The sequence below is a fragment of the Ciconia boyciana genome, chromosome 1 (assembly GCF_034638445.1).
Source record: "Ciconia boyciana chromosome 1, ASM3463844v1, whole genome shotgun sequence".
Taxonomy (NCBI): Eukaryota; Metazoa; Chordata; class Aves; order Ciconiiformes; family Ciconiidae; genus Ciconia; species Ciconia boyciana.
The window spans coordinates 44,707,527-44,731,763 of record NC_132934.1 but is presented as its reverse complement, the minus strand read 5'-3'; the positions used below and the strand labels follow the sequence as shown (position 1 = coordinate 44,731,763).

The window sequence follows — 24,237 nt, the reverse complement described above, 5'->3', positions numbered from 1 at the left end:
TATTTCAAATGTTGTAGTGTCTGTGAATGCTAGTTGTTGTGCTGTGCACTGTATGAACACACTGCAAAACATTTCATCAGCTGTGAACAGTTTGACATTTAAGTGTAAGATATGGGAATAGTTCAGTAAATATGTATTGGCAAAAGAACCAAGAAACAACAAGGTATTTGAGATCTTCAGTTATTTTTGATGTTGGCATGGGGATAGGGTTTACTGTGTTCTAGATGTGTGTTTTTGTCCCCACTGATGACAAAAGGGGTCTCACTAGATCAGAGTGATCTAGGTGTCTAGATCAGTAGGCGTCTAAAATTAGATGGGCTGAATCCTTTCCTCTCCCTGGCAAACTTGGACCAAGCATATCAGAATGATTTCTGCTACTAACATAACTTGGAAATAGGGATCAATTAGAGAGAGTGTGATATACAAATTTTTGTGCCTGTGAGCATGAAGAGGGGAAGCTCTGAGTCATTTACATAACAAGGTTCAACTTTTGTGAAATAAATACTCTGAATCCTTCAAGTGAAAGGTAACGATTTATAAAGATGAGAATGATTTAGAGTATCCTGCTGTTAAAAGGGACTGCTGATCTTTATTATTGTCACACAGTAGCAAAATTTGTCCAGTGTATTTCTTAATTACAAGTCAAGAAACTGCAGATTTTAACTATCGCAGTTACCAATACCTTTTGTGTCTGGAATGACTGCCGAAGATCTCTCTACAGTCATCTGCTAGAAACTTGCTTTTGGGTTTGTATTGCTGGCATGAAACTGGTAGGGGAATTTTGCTTCTCAAGTGTTCTGAAGCCTGGGACCCCAGTGGGAGATATGACTCACTCTTTTTGTTAAGCCACACCAACTGTTTTGCTGTACCTGATTGCATATTATATACTGCTGCGAAGCCTGGGACCTTATTCAAGACCCTTGCACTCTAGTTAAAAATTGCGATCGTCTTGTTCCAACCATTAATTTGTTTTGTGCATGCAGTTGTAATGGGCATTTCTTGGGGTCCCTGTATTGCTCTTAGGTTGTTCAGCAACAAGAAATTAAAGAAATTTTAAGATGTTGAATCTTATTAAATTATTTTATGCAAGGTACAACGTTGTAAGATACATTCGAGACAGTTAAACATCCACATGAATCAGTCAACAACACTAGACAGATTTGCTAGACAAAAAATGTCACTTCATTTGTAGCACTGAACCTTGTCTTTACACTATATGTTGTGCTGTATTCTTGAAATGAATTCAAGTTATGTGCATTAGTAGATGGGCTAAAGCTTGACCCTCGTACTGAATTCCTGTGGAGCTGTTAATCCAAGACAACAAAAGGAGAAGTTGCTCTAATTTTCAACTCAGAACGCTGACTTGCATACACAGTAGTATTGCCGTGTCTTGGGTTGCTCTCACTCCTCTCTGTAGCAGCAATGCAGGTTTTTGTTCTCTTCAAGAGATTAGCTTGTGGTAGATGCTTGGTTAATCATTCTGTTTAGGGTAGAAATTACTCTGTACCTTTGAAAGAATCCTTCTAGTAGACTGGAGGTAAGGGTAGGATGAAATGTCTACGTAATCAGCATTCACCTAATGGTATAATTATAAAATTGTGTCACAGCAGATTGGGTTCATTGTAGTTAAATTCAGTAGTGAATAGGTTAAATGGCTGGTGAAGTCATCTAAACTTGATTTATTATCGTGACCATTTAGTTATGACTTGTGCATTTAGTCGTAAGTCATCCAAGAGACTATGAAAATTGAAGGAAAACCACATATGATCTTTTTTAACCCTTTGTTCTAAAAAAGCTTAATGTTTCACCAGAACATTGCGGGCAATTTCTAAAAGGAACATGATCCAAGGATATTCCCACAGAAGTGCTCTGGTGCAGTTCTCATTGCTTAAAAACTATCCTTTACTTCAGATGTGACCCAGCACGTTAAAATTTTCTAAAGCGGTGATGTACGCTGGTGTTACGAAGCTGTAAATGTTTAATAGAGGCACCTTATAAGCTATGCTGAAAGCAGTAAATGAAATGAAGTTAGGGGATAAAAGTCTGGTGACTTCTTAGCTGTGTGACAAACTGCGAGGAATGCAGGGAACTGAAGTATTACGTGCATCTCCGTTAGGAAACAGCCGACAACCTGCTTGACACAAGCTTCCCCAGAGTCTTGTACTTGAATCTTATGCCAAGAATATGCTGCCAATAAGCTTCTCAACTTGTATTGCAGTTTTATACTTGTCTATTTTGCATTTCCTGGCTTTTTATTTTGCACAGCAGTGTAATGTCATACAGCATCGTTTTGCAATTACTTTCATTATCCAAAGGATGTGGTAATGATACTCATATCTATTCATAAATGACCACAACTTTTCAAAGAAGTTTTGCATCTAGGTTTCATGTAGTTGTTGCAAAGAAGAACTCTGTGCGTGCATTCCAGAGTAATAATTAATCTTTTATTAGTCTATTGTCATGATGTTACTTTGTGTTAATTTCTGTCCATAGAAAAAAATCAGTAGTGCTACAGGGCATACCCAAATGTATTAAGACATGCTTTATTTTTTATGCTATATTTCTTCAGATGTTAGGCCAAGTATTATTTTACATAATGTGATTATAATATTGGTATTGTTTTAAAAAGAAAGTAAATAAAATGTGATTAAAATACAGAAATATGTAAATTAGGAGGAGCTGTGTTTGAGGATATGAAGTTGTACGTAATTCTGCAAAATCAGATAGTAAGACTGCGATATTTGACAGGGAAGTTCCCAGATAATACTGATCTTGGGTTTTCTATTTGTCGATTAACATGATCCATCTCACAGAGATGGTAAGAAAACAGTTGTTAGTATTCACAAAGTGCTTAGGCAGTAATAGGGAGTGCAATAGAAAGACTCATGAGGAAATTTTATTGTATGTCTAAACAGGATCCCATAAAAAGGGGTTAGAAATTTTTCCAATTCAATGAATATATTTGCATCTAAAGTAGGTCTTGTGTACAGTATTTTTAAAGTAAGTGACATCAGTTGCAGGGAATTTGCTGCACTGTACAGCTCACGACATAAGCCAGGTGCTTCAGATGTTTAACTGCCATGCTTTGCGTGGCTTGGGAGATTATTCCTGTGATCTGTATAAGGAAAACAGGAACAGAGGAATTGCATCTTTTCGTGATCATGTATGATCAGGCCATCACTCTAGTTTCTAGCAATATAGGCAACTATTCAATGCAGTTTGAGTATGTGAATAGCAGTAAATAAGGCATGGAGGCGCTTTGTGACAAACAAGCAAAAGCAAAATGCTGAATGCTGCTCACTGAGTACTCTTCTTTGTGTTCCACGTAAGAGATCTTGTGGAAAAATACATTGTGTGATGATGTCAGGAAAGGCAGTATTATGATGCATGTAGTTGCAAGAGTTTGAATGGAAGTTGCATAAGTCAACAACGTTCTGACCTGTTCTGAACTGGTTGACTTTGCAGTCTTAATTTTCTTTAAATGCTTTTTTTGTCTGTAGTATTGGAGACTGGGGAAAAAAAACCCCCAGTTTTGCAAAAATGAGATGGCTAGTTTAGTTAAATTGTGTGTGTCTGTGTTTTTTAATAGAAACTGCGTTTGGAAACAGTGGAGTCTGGATTTCTCAGTTGAATGGGCTATGTAATAGACATTGTTGTAGCAGTAGAGGTTTCTCTGCCAAAATCCTCCTCCTCACGTGAGCAAATTTAGTACATGTGTGCCTGTGTGTAGTGCTGCTGATCCATGCGTGTTCAGTGGGTTTTACGTTCCCAAAGGATCTGCACATGCTCAGCAAATCTGATTCGGCTATATTGTGCATGCACTACCTAATGCTACCGCTTTTGGAAAGTGCTTACAAGCGAAATCGTGGTCCCCTTTGGCCCTAGGAAACCAGGAAGCTGAGAGCCAGCAGTTACTAATGCGAGGCCGAAGGGAAAGCGGGTGGCTGTAAACTGGCTATGAGCCAGATGATGTTGTTCAGGCCGGCAACATGTAGCCTTGAGGCTGCAGGTTGGTTATCCCTACTTTGCGTCATCTGACTGCTGCTCTTGTAGAGAAATACTGATAAGTGGCTATCAACGTTTGTCTTCGTAACAATGGATCAAAAAGAAATCTTTCCATTTGTTTGTGGAAGGCATCATTTGTGTTCAGTGCCTGATCATTGTCAGCATAAATTTGATTACCTTTGACAAGCAAACTTTGCTTTTCTTTGAAAGAAATACAAAATTACGAACATTTTTAACATCTGTGTTCAGTAAAGTTTAATTTAGTAGATAAGTGGTTTAAGCTTAAAATTTTGTTTCAGGAATGCATTTCACTCCCAGTAAATAAAGGTAAATGTACCCATGAAGTCTCTTATAATCGAATACTCGGTTTTGTGTGCCTATGCACATGTACAACTATTCATCACAGGACCTGCATGAAAACTAAAACTGAATCAAGCCTGGATCTGTGAAGGCAAGGCGATCTGGAAGCTTCTTACTCCTGCTTTAGATTCGCGGTTGTGCCTAGGAACTGCAGGGGTTGCACAGCCTGCTCTTTGGATACTTTTAAAATCCTTGTGCCGACCAAGTGGGAAGCAAAGTGTGTACATTGTGATTTCTTTCTTGTAGTATCTCTTAAGTTTGGTCGTGATCCTTCCATGAAGTTTTTTTTTCTCTGTTTACTTTTCTATTTTTTTCTTACCTACAGACGTTGCTGCTATGTAGTTGGCCTATATGAGCAGGCATGTGTTTTGTTGTTCTATTGTTTGTTTCTTTCACAGTTGAGTTCACGAAGCTATGCTCCAGAATTGCATAAGCTGGTGCATTAGCTGGTGTTACACTGGTTTGGAGCTTTTATATGGCCAGAAGAAATAGTAAGCAGTTTCTCAAATTCCCAGCTAATGTTTTGAGCAGTCAGCAGGGGCCTCGTGAAGGAATTAATTTTCTTTTCCACGTGCTCTCTTTTTTGGACCCGCATCACTTTTTAACTCAGCTAACTGAATGGTGGTTTGAAAAGATTGTTTTCTCTCTGAAAGAGTTCAGGGGTCAAAAATGGTGATGTCTAACCGGATATTTCTTCCCAGTCTTCTCTTAAAATTCGGGGTGGGGAGTGAGGGGGGGGAAATTGTGATCCAGTGGAGTATAATGATATACTGTAGCTGAGGCTTCTGTGGGAAGAAGAGTCTTCTGGTAAATACAGATTAATTGACAAAGGAAGGCCTTCTTAACGTATCTGCTTGTACAAATAAATGACGCAGCCTGACTGATGTCAAAAGCTTCTGTAAGATACAGTAATACTCCTGATTCCTGCACTTTTCTGCTATTCTATTTTAGAGGAAGAATTTTAGTTAATACTGTTTTTGTGACAGGAACAAGTCTGAAGCCTAGGTAATGAAGTTATAAGTACTTGAGGTGTGTGCGTAGAGGAGGAGGACACTGTTCTGCAAGAACCTGCATGGACCAAGGGCATCCTTGCTGAATGTGTTTGTGCAAGGTGGAGACGGGAGAAAACCTGCTCGCTGTTGCAGAAAGATGAACAAACACTTACACAGCTCTACAGAAATGTACACAGCAATAGTTGTCAAACATTTTTATAATGTGGATCAGACATTTGTGTTACTCATACTGAGTTAGAGAATAACATAGTGGTAGTTACTTAGATGTGCTTTTGTGTTTAGAAGCTGCATATTCCAGTTCCATAGTGGTGTGAGGATGGAGGAGGAGCCTGCTTCTCTACGTCCTTGTAGTGTAGTGTAATTAATGTGATGGCTCCGAAGGGAGGAGGAATCCAGAATTCAGAGTAGTTTGGTGGAGACAGTCTGACTAAATTTATACTGCTAAAAGGAGTAAGACCTGGGTGTGAGCTCAACCACTGCACTGCTGATAGAACCTATGGCTTAATTATTAGCAAGGTTTTCTGGGATGGTTTTGGTTCATGCTGCCTAGTGCACTCCTATATCATACCTGGGGACTGTTTGAGGAGTAATGTGCCAGGAACCAGTCCTCGCACATAGTGTGAACATCACAGCACCAGGTTTGGCTGCCTGTGTAGTGCTATGAGGACATTACTAGCCTGTGCTAGCTCAGGAGCAGCTGCATGCCGTTAATCAACACACTGGGGTGTGCAACACAGACCTAGGTTTCATGCTATGGAAACACCTCTTTGGGCTGTAGTTCAGCCCTTGTATTATTTCACATGCTTTTAACTGGGGGGGAGGGGGAACGACACACATGACACGCTGCAGATTATTATTTTATTTCTTGGGGACACCACATGGGACATGGAGGTTTCGAGTACGAAGGTGGCAAGACTGTGTCACTTGGCTTTGGAGCCACGGAGTAGTCTCTGGCTTGTCTGCCTCCATTTACTCTTTTGTTAGTAGAAGCTGTCAGGCCCATTCTGCTGGTAAACTCACGGTCAAGGGCCTCTCCTTTCTTTTCTTGGAACCAGCATCTAGTAGAGGTGGGCAGGATGGTTCATTGTTTTAAACTGGTTCCACAGAAGAAGCTGGTTTTATCACTAGTTATGTTTCTAGTACTAGTGTGCAAACCACTGTGTTTGCACACTAGTCAAAGCAGCTCAGCTCTCTAAGGTGAGGTTGAAAAAGTTAGTGCTCTGTAAAGTGTGAGACAAACTCCATCATATAATTTTGAGAAATTTCTATTTTGTCTGTTTATATGTCTGGGCATAGGCTAGTATATTTTGAAGAGGCTATGCACATAGCTCTGTGCAGGATTTTATACTTACGCTTGCTATAAAGTACTTCAAATTCTGTTTATGTTTTCACTGTCATCATCTCTGCTGTGGGTTTCATATCGTGATGTGGCTCTTCTGTGACTCAAGATCCTTACACTGCTCTCTTAATTTATCTGAGCCATTAAAGTTTATGCCCATCTGAATTCTATCTTTTTAAAAATGCCCTCCTGTTTCAGCATCGAGCCGTGTTTTAGATCCTGTACTTTTTCCTTATGTGTTGGAGGTGTTCAGGTTTCTGGCAATGGTATTGATTCTTTATGTTTTTATGTATGGCTGACACATTGAATTTGGGAACTTTGTGCAAGTATTTCCAAGTTCCCTTTCTTTTCAGGGAATTTTAGGAAGCTTACATTTTCAGTTTATGACTATGCAGCACTGATCCATGAATGTCATATATTGGATATAATCAGTGTCTTCCTGATAATTTTTCCAGCTTTGCTCTGTCAGTGAGTCACCTGAGATCTAGTCAGGTTTTGTCAGCCTGATCTAATCGGCTCTGTCAAAGCTTTTGTTCTGACTGCCTGACTGCTTGTCCTGAACTCTTGTTGTGGCTCTTTGGTGTCGAATATTGCTTGGGTATAGAAATGGAGAATAATGAATGAAGAAAAAACTCTGTTCATATATTTTAGTGAGTATTTCTGGTTTCCTTATTTTTGGGAGCTGTTTTCTTCTTGATGACACTTGACTTCCCTGGGAGTTGCTTGTTTTACCTGCAGGTATTTCTTTAATTTTTTCCTCTTACTTAATGTCCTTGATAGATTTCTTCATAGGTAGGAATTGAGGATACTTTCCTTCTTGTTAGATGTCTGAGTTGATTCCCTAGGTGTTCTTGCAGTGTTTCTCCATGGCCTCCTGGCTCTATGTAAACAGAGAGATGAGTCATAATTTCTTTGGTTTCACAGGAATAATGCATATCACTTGCACCTAGGTGTTTTAGCACGTCTATGTTAGTTCTTGTTTGAAATCCTTATTAATTACATATTAATTAAAGGTAGTAGATGAGGCTGTAAAAAGATAAGGTTCGCTTAAGTAAGTGAATGGAAGTAAGGACACTTAACTCTTTCCTGACTGAAATTTGTTTTTCCAATCTGTTTTGGTTTTTATTTTCCTTCCTTTTTCCCCGCTCCTTTCGGGTTTAGCTCACTACACAGGATGATCACTAGGTGGAAATAATATTTTCACTGTATTTCTTTCCTTTTCTCTCATGTTGGTGTCGCCTTTTTCTGAGCAAATTTTCATCCGTAATTAATTTGGTTTATTTTTGCTTTACAAGTTATAGGTAATAATTTTGAAACCTTTAGGACATTGTAAAACCTTTTGAAACCTTTAGGACATTGTAAACATACTATAGTCTTACTTAAATGACGTGACTATGTTTGTCAATCAACATGAAAATAATGTGCTACAATCTAACAGGAGAAGATATTATATAAAAATACTTATATGTAACTATGTAATATATGTCATGTAAATATAACATCCCTTCCAACCTTAACCATTCTGTGATTCTGTGCTATTAACATGTATTTTAAAGTTGATTAAGAGATACTGGTGAACAGCAAGAACTAATAAACTTAAATCCTTAATTTGTTTGTATAAAGATAGAAACAGGTTTGTAAACCATATTGGCCAAGTAGTAGCCCCAAAAGTTAGGCATTAGATTTAGTATATATTGGTTTTTAGGCAAAGAATCACCATGAACTTACATATTCTAATGAGTTTTTCTTCACAGAAAACATTCATACCTTTGCAACTATGGAATTATGTAAGAGCATATAAAAAACCTTACGTTAAGATTTTTAGATTATATTAACATGATATGAAATAAGTCTGACCTAAAATTGTGCCACAGTTTAATAATTGGTGTACCAAAATATTTGGGTTTTTTCTTCCCAATTGGACAGGTAATTAATAATTAGAATAGCTGGATTTTATCCTGTGAAGTAATGAGAGACAGATAATGTGTGTACTACAGAATACTTTTGGGAACACGGTGCAAATACATTTCAGTAAGGCAGGATAGAATGAATGTCTGTGCGGCAGACTTCAAAGTTGCTGCCTGTGCTGCGGCCTGGCTGGCTCTTCTTCAAGGCACTTGGGTGCTTTTGAACCATGCTTCCCAGTCGGCTGGGCTCAGAAAGGAGCATGCCTGTGTCTGCAGGGTGCGGTGCCCAGGCAGGCTGCGTATAAGAATGTTTGAGTCACTCTGTCAGAGCCAGACGAGGCCGGTGCTGAGCCAGAGCTCATAGGTACCCTTGGATCCTGGCAGATTTTGGGAAGAGGCATTTTTTGCATGATTGTCTTCATTGCTCCTGATTTCTGGGAAAGCAAAACCAGCACATGAACAGGCTCTGCGCGTGTGTATATTGGATGTGTAGTACTTCATTGAGGCTCTGCTCTGTCAGGTAGAGAACTGCAGTGTTTTCACCTAGGACATCATTCATCCACAGTCCAGAAACATGTGCACATCACAGAGAATGACATGTTTTCAGGGAACTGGTAACTTGTGATGCTGTCCTAATTTATTTTTTGGTTACTCTCCACCTGGAGAACTGTCTTCTCTTTGGATCTTGCGTTTGGTCTGTCTCCCTCCCTCCCTCTCAATATAGGCAGATGCTCTAACAGATTAATTTACTTATCGAACTTGCCTTTATATTTTCTCTTATGGCTTCCTTCCTAAAGAAGGCATCATCCCTGTACAGACTGTAATGCCATTGCCTTTCCACTTTTTTAAATGCCTACCTGAATCCATCAGCCAGTATTTCAGAAATATGTGACCACAGGGTATATTAACCTTAAATTTCCTTTCTTTAGCACAGGTAAAGAAACCTGTATCTTCCTTTTCCCCTGTGACATTTTTTTTAGGTCTTGCTACATCAACTGCTTTACACAGATGATGGTCTGTATTGCTTATCTGGAGTTAAGTATCTGGGTGTCACAACATCAAAATAGTTCTGGCAATTGAATTTTAATCTCTAGAATGGAGGAATGTCTCTTTCCTGCTCAAAGTTTTATTCTGTTATGTGTTATTCATTATGGCATGTTTTAAAAAGATCAGTTGGATATAAATTAAACAAGGCTCTTTTAAAATGTGTTGGTTCCATTTTGAAAGAGTGCAAATCAAAGGAAGATCAAAATACGAAAAATTTTGTCAGGGTATTTAAGAACAGTAGGTCAGCTTTTGTTTTTGTTTAATCTTACCAGGTTCCTGTTTCAGTTTATTTTGTAACTGATTAATAGGTGGTGATAACTTCATGCTTTCTTAACAGTTTTAGAAATAAAAGCTCATTTTTAGAATGACTGCTTATAAGAGAGATTTACTGGGTGAGTAAAGAGTGTTTAAGGTCATCTCTAGGAAATCCACAGCAGGAAAAAATAAAATGTAATGAATTGCGGAAATAGACGTAAAATCTTGGCAGCTAGAAGAATAAGGGGAGGGGAGGGAAGGGAGCCTGGGATGGTTTTGTACGTACAAGTATTCTGTCCATGTAGAGATTTAGAAAGTGCACAGCTGCCAGGGTTGCAAGTAGTTGAGTGATATAATTGCTGCTTTAAGAAGCTTGGAAGCATCTTAGAATGCTTCTGGAAAGAATGGTTGCAGTGGAGATTTCCCCCCGCACTCTGAGCAGTGAAGGCATTTCCATTCAAAGTTGAATTGGTGTTACATTCCATGGAAAGCATCTCTAGAAATTTTCAAATGGTTTAGAATGGGGAATGGAAGGTAAATGGTACCTCCATGACTCTGTTGCTCCTGAGAGATGCTATCTCTTGGTGAATTTCAGATACCTTTTGGTTGTCAAGCATTGAGATGTTATCTCACTTTAATATCTGAATGAAACTTTGTCTGCATTGCAGAAGATATGTAACTGCCACTTCCAAGGAAATGGCAATGTGAAGTTATGAATGTAAGGAGAAAGTAGATGTAGTTAATCAAGATGTGACTCATGAAGGAGATTGGAGTTAACTTGATTGGCTGGATGGAGATAGAATCTACCTGTTCCTTGATATGTAAAAAGGCAAGAAACACCAGCAATAGACTTCCTTCCTCCATGCAGTGAAGTTGTATCTGCTCACATCTTGAAGAACGTATAGGAAACTTTGTAGGAAGCCCATATTTGGATTGCATATGAAAAAATAAATTGTTTTGATGGCCTAATTTCAGTCAAAATTTAACCTTGCATGCTGCAGGAATATTGTTATGTAGTCATAATTTACACTGATGTATAGTCAAATTCTAAAACATGGCACATGTTCTACATGCCAGTATATATACCAGTGTACCTTACAGCCTGATTTGATCCAGGCAATTTGCTTTAATTGTTTGTGAAACTTTTAAGTAGTCTTTCAGGGGATTCCAGTGAACTGTTTTCATAGTCCAGCTGATTCCAGAGTTTGTACATGTTTAAAAAACAATGTTTGTTAGTGCATTTTAACTAGCGGATTTGTAATGGTAAGGGTTGGTTTAACATCTGGAAATTTTTGTCAGACACTTGTAAACACAGACAACTCTATTTATTTAAAGCCTGATGACCAGCTTGTTTATGTAATCTCTGTATTGGCCAGATGAAATACCAAGATGAGCCAGGAGCAGAGAGGGGAGTTAGCAAAGTTGCTCATGTCCTAGTTTGACAGAAATTTAATTGGCAGTAAATGGTTTCGTTAATGGAAATGGTCTCAGCTGCCTTTTCTGCCCTTACAGATTCTCTTTCTCTTGTTCAGCAGGTGTGTGTGTTAGGCTGTGTGGTGAATCAGATGAAGGAGCTCATGTGGAATGAGACAAATCTTTGCTTTTTCCTTGGTTATTTTCACTTAGATTACACCCTGTTGTGCATTAATACATGGCTGCACAGACACTTTTGTAGGCGTGAGGAGAAGGGAGCATGACCAGTTTTCTGGAGCAATGCTGACATGTGTCAGTCTGCAGTGTTCTTGAACTCCCACTTGAGATGGAGCAAGAGCAAGACTACTTGATTGTGTAATTTATTAGCAGTAGTATATACTGTTAAAAGGTAACGCAAGCTGCCAGAGATCATGTGCAAGAAGTAAAAGTAATTTTAAAGCTGTGTTTTGAATACTGTATTGAAACAAGTGTTTGATTTCAAGCCTGGATGAAGAACTGGTGGTGTTAGATGTCTTTGGCAGCAATGTTTTTTCACCATTAGGAAAACCATGAAGGAATGAAGGAAACCATTAGCATAATTGTTATGAGTTACTTGTTTACTGATTGCTTTTCTGTTCAGGATTTCCATGGACAGTAAAGAGAATTCCTTTTTTAAAGGGAGACGTTCAAATGAACTGATCTCTTCATTGCTCATAAACAATAATTTTGACAAATCATTCATTTTTGTAGTAATTACTAGATATTTTAATCATGGGTTAAAACTCAAAGTTTAAAAATATTAAAGAATATAAGCAAGATTTGTAAATTAGTATTTATATACATGCCTAATCATCTGCTATTAGGTTAATTCTTTGCAGAACAGGAATCGTTCTCCTTTCTCCTTCCCCTTCTTAATTTTCTGCCAACCTTCTCTTCTCCAAAAGTGGCAGTGAAGACAAGATCTTAAATTATAAGGGATGTTTGCCTCATTTTAAGAGCTTTTGAATAGTTTGAAAGCTTAGATTCATTTTTGATTAATAAACACATAATGCTGGTTGTAGTATAACTACATATATTCCTGTTCCCAACAACTTTTGGATAAATAACACACACAAAATAAATGTCATAACATGAGAACAGAGATAAATAATATTTTCTTGGTGCTTGCATCATCACCTTTAAAGAATGATTGGTTTGCATTTACATTAGAGATTCCAAAATAATAAAAGTCACAATTTACCAAATCTGCAGTATTAATTTGTTTATCAGAGGAGATTGTTTTTATGCATCAGATGTGTATTTTTAACTTTTTGTTCGTAGTTAGTTTTAAATACAAAAGTAAAAACCCCTAATACCTACTGTAGAAACATCTGTTACAGAGGGCTAGTTAATTGTTTTTTTCATTTTAACAGCTGTCACTTGTAGCAAATAAGAGTATTTTCCATGTACTCTGTCCCTGAGCATTTATTTGCTTTCCCAGCTTTCTTTTTCTGAAGAACTTACTTTTCTGAATAGAAGTTTTGAAGTTTCCTGTTGAGGTAAATGTACAGGTCTATGTATATAAATTGCTTTACAGCTTATATTTGCATTTACTATATGAAAAGGTCTTAGAAATTTGAGGTTGTATGATGCATACATTGTATCCCTTTGTCTAGAGTAGAAAACAAGCATCCAAGATCCAGAGATTTCTTTGTACAAGTGTATGTGTGCTTCACTAGGCTGCAATGTCACCTGCAAATTCTCCCTTTCTCGTGAATTCTGCCTTTCACCATAAGCAGAGGCTTATGTTCACCAGGAAGTATGGCCATAACCTCAAGGCTTCAGCATTTTCCTAAAGAATAAGCTATTTAAAAAATAAGAACTGAGTAAGCTTAGAGCCCACAGTTCCTACTTTATTGCAAGAGTGGTATCTACAGACAGTTAGGCAAAATTTTGACCCATTCACCTATATGTGTCTCTTTCTCCATCCAAGCTTAAAAAGAGAGTTGAACCACTTGTCTGTGGCCAATGGGACAGCCAGGATGTTTCTGAGACCATCACCACCAAGAACTGTGACTGATATTACTGATACAGCATTTCAGTTTTCATACATAGTGAACATGTATCTTAACATATTAGATGAAACTGCTTGAATCTCTTCACATACATCAGAGTCGAATCACCTTGTGTCAGTCATTGCTGACTGTCTTAAAGCTAAAAATCAGGCCATTACAGTCCTCTGTATGTAAAAGTACAGATAGGAAAGTCCCTAGATAACAATATCAGAGAGCAGAATGAAATCCTCTGAAGCTGCCAGCTGTTAGGTATGTGTTCACTTAAACTCACTAAGCTGAGAGAAGAATGCAGATGGAAAACTCAGACGAGCAGAAACACAGAATCATTAAGGCTGGAAGGGATCTCAGGAAGTCTCTAGTCCAACCCCTGCAGACAAAGCAGGGTCAACTATAGCAAATTGCTCAGGACTGTGGCCAGTTGGGTTTTTATTATCTGCATGGATAGAAACTGCATAACCTCTCTGGGCAACCTGCTCCAGTGTTTAATCTCGCTGTAAGAAAGTATTTTCTTATGTTTAAATTGAATTTCCTCTATTTCAGTTTCTGTCCATTCCCTCTCATCCTTTCTCTGGGTACAATGGAGTATGGCTCCATATTCTTTACCCCATCAGGTGTTTGTACACATTGGCAAGATACGTCCTGAGCATTCTCTTTTCCAGGCTGAACTTTCCCAGCACTCTCCACTTCTCCTTATGTGTCAGTGCTCCAAACCTTCAATCATCTGTGTGGCCCTTTGCTGGACTGTCTCCAGTTATGTATTTCTTCTACTGAGAAGCCCAGAACTGGACCCAGCACTCCAGCTGTGGTCTCACCAGGGCTGAGCAGAGGGGAAGGATCACCTCCCTTGACCTGCTGGCAACACATCCAGGGGATGCCATTGGCCTTCTTTGCTGCAAGGGCACATTGATGGCTCATGTTCAACTTGGTGTCCACCAGGACCCTCAGGTCCTTTTCTGCACAGCAGCTTTCCAACAAATCCACAGCATGTACTGGTACTTGGGATTATTCCTCCTCAATTGGAAGACTTTGCCTTTCCCTTTTTTTGAACTTCATGAGGTCTCTGTTAGGCGGTTCCAGCCTGTCAGTGTCCCTCTGTATGGCAGCACAGCCATCTGATGTATTATTAACGGCTCATCCAAGTTTTGTGTAGTCTACGAACTTGCTGAGGGTGCACTTTGTCCCATCATCCGAGTCATTAATGAAGATGTTAAACAGTACTGGCCCCTGTATCAACCCCTGCTAGTGACTGGCATCCAGCTGAACTTTGTGCTGCTGCTCATAACCTTTGAGCCTGGTAGTCTAGTCACTTTTCATTGCACCTCACAGTCTACTTACCTGGTCCATATTTCATCAGTTTGCCTATGCATATGTTATGTGGGAAGGTGTTGAAAGCCTTGCTAAAATTGAGATAAACATCATCTGCTCTCCCTTCATCCACTGAGGCAGTCATCTCCTTGTAGAAAGCTGTCAGATCAGTCAGGCATGATTTTCCTTTCATATATCCATGCTGATTTCACCTTCTTGGCCTTCAGGATTTGTTCCATCACCTACTCGGGGACTGAGGTAAGGACTGGCCTGTAGTTCCCTGGATCTTTCTTATTGAAGATACAAGTGACATTTACCTCCTTCCAGTCCTCAGAAACCTCCCCCTACTGCCATGACCTTTCAAAGATAATGTACCCTTAGTAAACTTTAAAAATAGCATTGGTACCATTAAAAATTCTGTTCCCTTGCCCTTTTAGAGGTGAAATTAGGTTGCTTTTTCATAGCTGTGAACTGCTACTTTTCAGATGCTGTCATCAATGGTAAAATAGTTACCAGTGTTAAACCAGCAGTTTTACACCACTTTGTGGGTTTCTTCAAATAATTGCCATGACTTAACTTTGTTGAATATTGTTCTTCTGCTTATATTAGGGAAAGTGTAGCACATATTGCAGAAGTTGAAAATGCTTCATAAAATAAAATACACTTTAAAATCACACTTTAAATTTAAAAGTTTTGTTTCTGTAATACAAATATTTTTGTCAACTTTACTTTCTATAATAAACTAATATTTTTATCCTATTTTTTAGCTTATTTACTTACAAAGACATTAATACACTGATCAGTGAAGGCAGTGTAATGTTTTGCAGGATTTTCAGAGTGGATGGAATTTCTCTTGCATCTTGTTTTGAGAACTCATTTGTTCCTTTGTCTGCAGTTAGTGTCATAAATAGACAGAATTTCATGCTTTGCCATTATTTTTTCCTGTAAAGACAATTGTTCAGTTCATTAAGTCCTTAAATATTCTTTCCTGACTTTTTACCTAATATTTGCTGATGCTGGGGGGAGTTTTGTCTATGACTAATAAAATAATTGGTTCATGATGTTCTTACAACATCCTAAAAAATATTTGTGGACTTACTCTGTCTAATCTGAGCCATCATTCACCAGTTGAAACATGTCTTAATTTTTCCATGTGATCAGACTGGTATTGGGAAGCTACAAGCATAGCATTATTGATGCAAATATATTGTTTCAGGTTTTCTTATTTGTACATAACGCATCGATGTTTTTTCAGGGATTGTGTAACAGTAAAGGAGCCCTTTTCCCCACTGTTCTTTTTGTTTCCATTGCTATCTTTACAGAGCCAGAATAAAAGCATAATCGATTTTTTTCAAATTAAAAAAAAAAAACCAAACCAACAAACAAAAAAACCAAACCCAAAACAAAAAACCCCCTCACCAAAACACAATGTAATCTTAGTGAAAACATCTTCTTACTGTATTGTGGGAGTCTGGAAAGTAATGCAATTCTTTACCTTAAGCTAGAAAAAAATATGATAAGACTTGTAATCTGCAAGTAATCCATGTATGTATCTTTGAAGGGCCAGATGCCAAGCTTTTGCACCATTGAACTTGTATTTAAAATGTACACTGTTATTTAAAATATGTCTTTTTTTCTCACTATTTCAGTTGTTAAGATAATTTCCAAAGTGCAATCAAAGGAGATGCAGAGTATTCTTTAAGTTTGTAGTCAGAATGCATTAAGCCTCTGCAGGTGCTTAGAAAGCAATGATCAAAAATCGACTTACCATAGCTTGGCAAGTCACTGTCTGGCATTTGAGTGCTTAGAACATCCATGTACAGACTTCTAGCCTGCCTACTTCACAGCAAATGCCAGAAGGCGGCCACTCAGCCTGAGAGAAACTGAGGTGAGCCAGGTTGCAACACCTGGGTTGGCATGGTGAAGAGCATACCTGTAGTTACCATGACCCAGCTAATACATAATAAATTGATTTGGGTCTCAATCCTGTGCTACTTCCTGGCTTCAGTTTTTGTTCTGTCCAGAAGGACAGGAGTGGTGCTGAAGAATCAGAACAGTTTTGCTGTGCTGCTCTTGAACAAGTAGATGAACAGTTATCAAAATGCACAAGCGTTTCTGTATTAGTAGTGGTAGTGAAGGTGGATTGGTGGCAGGATGTATACTGTTTTGGTAAGCTGCATATTCTGGATGCTGGGAGATGAAGTAAGTGCATCTAGTTTTTAAGATGTAACCGGAAGCGGTCTTTTAAAGGTTCTGAGCTGATGTTCAGAAGCAGTAACACGGTGACAATAGTCCTGGTATTCTGTCTATTCCTGACAGCAAAATAGTGCAAAACGGAGTTGCGTAGCAGCTGTTTGAGGCATGGGCCTCCTGCTCTTAACTGCAGGCTTCTTTTCTATGGAGTGATAAAGTATTTTGGAAGTTCAAATACAAGAAAAATGTTAATTGGATTTTCCTTTCTGTTTCTTTTAGGACTCCTCCAGGATGATTTCAAGCAGGTATAAAAGGTATGAGATCTTCATACAGAACATGTTTCTTTACATATATAGTTCTGCCAGAAATAAAGCTGATTAAATGGATGTTTGTAGTAGAGGCCATCATACTGCTACCATAGATACGTAGCCTGATTTTGGGGCAAGGACCTGAGAGATGCAGCAAACTTATCCAAACCCCTCTATTATGTTACTATTTTAAAATAAATTCAGCTAGTGTTTTGCTGGGTCTTACTAGTGCAGGACAGTTTCCCAAGCAAATGTCTGCCTTGACTACACATTACCTAGGAGCTAGTAGTATCACAGTTAATTTATGAACCACCATCTTCTGAAGTTTAATACCGGAAGGTGATTTTGTTGCTCTCCACGGTAATATTGAAAGAAGTTTCTATGGTTTTGTCACACTACTGTCTCAGTTGTAGGGGATGCTGCCCACATGTAGCATGTCCTGTTTGTTATTTGCTTGTATTTGAGCCAAGTGTTACCCTGGTAATTACTCAAATTCTTCAATCAGAAAAATATTTCAGAAGCTCTTGATGCACCTGACCAGTGTGTGAAATTTTTGCCCATGTGGAATTAATATTGACACAGCTATCACAATTATTAGGAAAACATGGGGTCTAAAATTTGCCAACTGAAGCAAGGCATTTGTGTAAACATTTTTATTTGACACATGAATGTATCCTCTTTTAGATATCCTTTACTCAGGTAAAATGTGTAGGTGGTTAATTCATCTGTGTGTATATATAACCTGGCTGTAGAAGTAACTGCAAGGAGCACCTACTATTATCTAGTCTTCACTGGTGTATTTTCCACCCCTCAGACTTGTTCACCTATGGAATCATAGAATGGTTTGGGTTGGAAGGGATCTTCAGAGATCATCTAGTCCACCTCCCCTGCCATGGGCAGGGACATCTTTCACTAGATCAGGTTGCTCAAAGCCCCACCCAACCTGGCCTTGAACGCTTCCAATGATGGGGCATTCACAACTTCTCTGGGCAGCCTGTTCCAGTGTCTCACCACCCTTACTGTAAAAAATAACAACCTATCCTGTTATACTTTAGATTTCTTAGTGTGGTACTGTCTTTTATATTCCTGGGTTCTCATAAACCTAGTTGAGTGATGCTTTTTATTGCTGTAGGGTTTTTTTAAAATCACTTTGTCATTGCAGAATGGGTAGATTTCCTGTCACAACCTTAATAAATTTATAATTTAATGATTACTTTCTTACTAATCAAACACATTTTAGTTCAGTCTCCACTTCCTCTTCAGTCCCCATGCAAAATTTCATCGCTGTTTGTACCTGCTGAATTCTTAGTGGTGTGTGTCATAGTGCTTTGTGGCTTTTCATAAACCTTATCTTTACTCTTTTCACATGCTGTATATCCTCACCCATATCCTCAGTCACTTGCAAAAACTTGGGGGGTGGTGGTGGGGGGTAATAAAGAGAAGTTTGTGCAATCACATTTGTAGCTTATTTTCTGATTAGCATTGCAAAAATAGGAAACTTCAAAGCTAGAAAATGCTAAAATAAGATTTGTTTGTGCAGTCTTTGTTCAGGCAGCTATGTAGGATGTACATTCTTTGGTCGTGAACTTTCCCCCTCAGGACTGGCATTACATTCAGGAGGAATCTGACTTGCTGTGAGCTGCTGTTCAATATTTTGTTATGTATGTTGCCATCTATCTTACTCATTGCATAGTCCTCAAACCTCACGTTGAAAACAAAGGATTATTTTCCTGTGAGGTCAGCACAGTGCCTGGTGCTCACAAATACTAAGAGGGTTTTAGTCTAACTCTACGTCCATGAGGTATAGAGTAGCTAATATTTTATAGATAGAGACTCAATGCCCACTGCGATTAGAGTTACCAGTATCTATTGATTTTCTTCTATATTTGAAAATTTCTACCCTCCCAAGTAATGTTTCAGATAAGAGTACTTGAACAAAGTATGGCTCCCAGTGGCTTCGCTTTCTGGTGTGAATGCTAAAGGAAGGAGTCAGGACCAGAGTCCTCTTCTGTTCTGGCAATGTTTGGCTTGTTTGCCCCGTCCAACATCTGCAATAAGGGAAGGTCCTAGAGAAAACAGCCTCCTCTAGAGTAATTCTCATTCACCATGGTGTAGATCTCATTTATGTCCCAAATACAGCAGAAGTCCTTTGGAAGCTGAAAATGCCGTTCTGTGATTACACCTAGTGCTGGAATGTGAATGCCAAAAGGCTGAATTGAGACCATAAGCTGCTTGAAGGCTCAAATATGTTCAATTTCATGTGCTTTTAACAGTTTTGTGTGTAGTCCCTTAGGTTTTCAAAGCAAATTAAGAGCAAAGCGTGTTCTCACATAGGGACAACCACTTTGATATCCCATTTGAAAGTGTTACTTGTGCTACTCTGACAACAGGTGGTCAGTACTTTGTGGGTGGGGAAAAGAGGCTGTTAGTAAACTTCACAGGCATATGACAGCAAGAGTGAAAAGATAACATTTGCATAAATTCTTGGGCTCTGTTAGCCTCCCTGTTCCAGGAAAAATGCATTATTTGTCAGAAATTTTCAGGTCATTTACCCCCATCTTTACTGCTCCTGGTCCTTATCTTTTGCTTTCTCCCTCTTCCCCAGTTGTTCCTCATCAGAAGTGACATCTCTTCATCTCATCATTTTTTCTTCACTTCACTGGTTTCCATTTCCTAGCCCAGTTAGACACCCTTTCCTTTCTCTCCCCCTTTCTCATACATCCTTGTATTTAACCATTGAGGTCCTAGTCTTCTCTTTGATATTTTTCTCTCTTCGCTTTTTTCTCCATCCTCTGTCCTCTTCTGACTTCTAGTCCTCAGTTACTGATACCATCCTGGGCTTCCAGTACCTTCCTTTTCCCTTCCCATATAGCTGTTCCCATGTCTGCATTGAGATACCCAGCCTTCTGGCTCATGGAATTGTTGTTCTTTCAATATGTTCCAGGGTTCAAGGAATTGCACAGATCTTGCTACCTATTTAATCAGACACACTGGCTACTTTGCCTTATATGGATGCAGCAATCCATGGTTAAACATTTATATGACATTGCTGAGAAACCCATTTCACTGAGTGCCCGTTGACTGGAAGACATGTTTACAAATGAACTCTGCTGGCTGCTGTTGTGTTATTCTACTTCTCTTCTGGCTGACTTGGACAAACTGAGCCTGTCTCCTTATGCAGCAAAGTAAATAAAAGTTTGGGATGAGGATCTTACTTACACCCTAAAAGTTTACACCATTACATCTTCATACTTACACCCTAAAAGTTTGTGTAGGGCTTCCTTTGTAGTTGCATGATTAACCACATAAAATGTTTTCAAAAGAAAGTCATGGTTCTGTTGTGATCTGGAGTGGTCCTGTAAGATTTGTTAAAAGGATGACCAGAATCTTCAAGGTCATGCCGACGTGAAGGCCACAGGACATGTTCATGAGTGTATTTGGGAGTTGTGACTAGCCATCTGTCCTGACTGTGAGCTTCATGTGATTAAAATGTGTAGGTATCCTTCAGTGGTAATAGCCCGTATCAACTTCCTCATCTGTCATTTCTCCCTAAGCTTTTCTTCACGCAATATGCCTCATCTTGTCCATTCCAAACTTCTATTACTGTTAACTGGGTCTACCAGTTTTTGCACTGCTCTGTGAGTAGTTATTTTAAAGTATCAAGCACATTGCCATTAGTAAGAATGTTTTCTGATTCAGGTCTGATGCTGTCAGCATAGTTGGTGTCATCACTGATTTCTCAAACAAGAGAATGACAAAGTGTATTCTGTTTATTGAAATATTGGAGTGCAATCTACCTGTAAACATGCATTATGTTTCACTTGCATTCTGTGAACAAAAAAGTTTGTTTGCAAGTAACAGTAAAGCAAGATATGTGTGTGGACATATGAATATTTTTATAAGTGCAGAGAATTTGTTTTAGGAGTTTATTTTTAAGACTGTCTGCTAGCTTCTGAACCAATTTAGCTTCTTTTTTAGAAATGTCTTAAATTGAAAAGAAAACCTTGCAAATCGGGATTTAAAATAACTCAGAAGATTTTTGCATGGTTCATGGATCAGACAGATCAGTTTACAGAAAGAGTTAGATTAAAATCTCTTAGTGGTTCAGGGGTGTGTTCCGCTTATAGTTTGTTTATTAGTGGAAATGAATACAATATGGTATGGCTTTATGGCTTCCAGACAAAATGTCAGAGGGTTTTTTCTCCCTCTTTTAGGATAGTACGGCACACTAACATGGAACCCAACAGGCAGAGACCCTTGCCCACTAGTTCTAAAAGACCACATTGTACTGAAGTTTAACATTCATGCAAGAGCTGAAAAATGAATGAGGAAAAAGAGATCACAAGAAGAGAAGCTGATGCTTCAGAGCACTCATTGGAAGTGCTGTGAAGGAAGTGTTAAAGCCCTCCTTTAGTGTGAAATTCTCGTGCTCAGTGTTTTTAGATTACTACAAAGCTTAAACTGTAACAATTTACATTCTATCATACTAACCTTGGTCTCGCTAATTTAAAAGAATACAGCTGCAAAATACTATTTCATAACACTATGCCCAGGCTTGCCTACTTGCCTGTGTTTGGGAGTTCTGCAGCGAGGGTTGCGTGTTGAAGCAGTCTCATCTAGCTTGTTACATTAGGACCACTGCTGTGCAGATATGAACACTTAAAATAGACAGGGGTCACTCAAGGTGCTTTTCTTGACTTCTTGACCCTTTTCAGCCAATGCTGATGTTATGAGAAGGCAGAAACACTTCGGGTTTATTTCTGCAGAAGTTTTTGATGGTCTGAGTTGATCTGGCTGCAGTTCCTCGCTGTCCCTTGTGCTAGTGCTCATGCAACTGGACAGGGCGATGCTTCAGGGAGCCGCTGTGGCTGAAAGTTGATGGCTTCCTTTGCTGCTGGATTGCTGCATCAGCTCCTTGAATGGTTTCCTACTCTGTCACCTGACGGCCAGAGCCAGGAAAAGCGGAGGAGGCTAGGAACGTACAGCTGTAGAGAAGACAAGACTGCCTTTCCTTAGCTCAGCTCTGAAAGCCGTGGACCTGGCTTAAGCTGTCTGAAGTAACACAAGTCCAAGGTGGCCTATTTAGAAATACTGTCTTTTGCTTATTCTTCCAAAGAAGCTGTTAGCAACTGACTGGATTTCAGTGACATAATTAGGAGTTTCCAAATCAAGTATAATTACAAGATTCTGGCAATGAAAATAAATGTGTTGTAGTTGAAATCAATGAAATCTGGTTTTGACTGGGTGATCTTAATTGGGTGAAATTGCAATTTGGACAGTGCTTCAGGAAAACATTGAAAGAACCAAAGAGACATTGGAAGGAGCAAGGTTTATTCCACTTTCCTGTAATATTGCTGTTAAACCTGCCCCTTTGTGAATATCTGATTTTATTTTATATGAAAGGAAATTATTAGAACATCATTCTGAAACAAAACTTCTGTTTCTGTGTGAGAGTAGTCAAACTGTGATGTGGGTTGATTTTGCTATATGATTTTTATTTAAGTACAGCCAGAAAAAACTTTAAAAAGCAAGTCTTCTTACGTTGCAAAAGTGTTTTCTGTTTTCAGCATTCTAGTACAGGAATACACATTTAAAATGAGGTTTTGATAGTTACTAATTGAAAGTAAGCTGGTGGAACAACGAGTTGAATCTTGTTAAACATCTTGTCGAACGTGCCCTTTTGAAGCAATAGTGAGGGATGTTTCTATCCAGATGCGTTCTCATTTGCTACTCTCCGGGTGGGCACTCTAATCTAGTGTACATGTGGCTACAAATGCAATCTCAGACATTCTTCTTGAAAAATAATAATTAAAAAATACTGTTTTCTGCAGCCATAACTTGTGGCTAGATGTTTCAACTGCAAGTGTTGAAAGAGTCATGTGCATAAGTTACTTGAATGCTAAAAAGTGGAATACATTCTGAATTGCATTCTTGAGCAGTGTCTCCAAATTTTTTCAACTTGCCCGACCCCTGTCGTTTTCCTTCTGGTGCTAATGACCCAGTGTACATCTACTGACAATAGGCTTTCTTTTCTTTCATACATTTTGTGAGAATCCAGCAACTTCCAAGTTGCAAGCATTTGTAAACCTTTATTCAGTTAGAAAGCGGAGGAAGCAAGGTTTCAGTTGCACTCTCAAACTAAATGGGTTCTGCTGTTGCATACATGTGCTTTCCCCCCCTTCCCCAAAAGAAGGCACAAACCCAATTTGTTTTCTTAGTAGTATACAAAGCTCTTCGATTTGGACAGGTTATCATTGTTAGTAGTAGTAGTATTAGTATTGTTGTTACATATTTATAAATATAAAATGGATTTTTTAATATATATATATATATGTGTGTGTGTATATATGTAAAAAAATATACAGGTTTGTTTCCATAGAGATATAATTGTTGGGGCTGGTTGATAGGTATTTTCTCTCAGTAAAGCATAGACACCAAGTTCAGTGATATTGTTATTCTAGATAAGTTTTCTTTCTTGTTTAAGGCTTACAAAGTGACATTGTATCTGAAGACTAAAATTCCATGATGTGCGAAAGATAAGTCTGCCGTGTCTCGGATGGTACCTTTTTTGCTGTTGCTGTGTACCCGCCATTGGTTATGACAGACGAAATAATTAACTTTGTTGCATTCCTTGTGTTAGGTTACGGACTAATGCCTCCTTAAATGTTTTTTTAAATCCCATTTCCTAGAAGTCTTCATGATATGTCCTTTGTACTTGCTGATACTGAAAAGGAATGTGTTCAGTAGGGTCTGCTCCCCAGTGGAATAGGTGAGGAAATTTTTGAGTGTGAGTTTCAGGGAAAATATAGAAAATGTCTTAATTTTCAGTATTAATGAAACCCTTCCTATCTAGGTATTCTTTCTTCTAACTTTCCTGTAGGAGCATCTGCCAATATCGCTCACTGGACCTGAGTTGAGATACTCCAGTATATTGGCAAAAGGGTTCTTTTTTGAGTGAAGAAGAATTGAGCCTTTTGTGTGTGGTCTGTCCTTGTGACATTAACAGCATGAAACAACACATCTTTCAGAAAGCTAAAT

At 38.6% G+C, this 24,237-nt stretch overlaps 1 protein-coding gene across 5 annotated transcripts in view; it reads left to right on the top strand.

The window, feature by feature from the left end:
• Window positions 1-24,237, top strand: part of PAWR (pro-apoptotic WT1 regulator) — an 89,547-nt gene that overhangs the window by 48,206 nt on the left and 17,104 nt on the right. For all 5 annotated transcript variants that reach the window (XM_072864310.1, XM_072864331.1, XM_072864340.1 and 2 more), the window contains exon 4: window positions 17,171-17,205. In XM_072864310.1, the coding sequence (XP_072720411.1) occupies window positions 17,171-17,205 (35 nt within the window). The remainder of the gene's footprint in view (window positions 1-17,170; window positions 17,206-24,237) is intronic.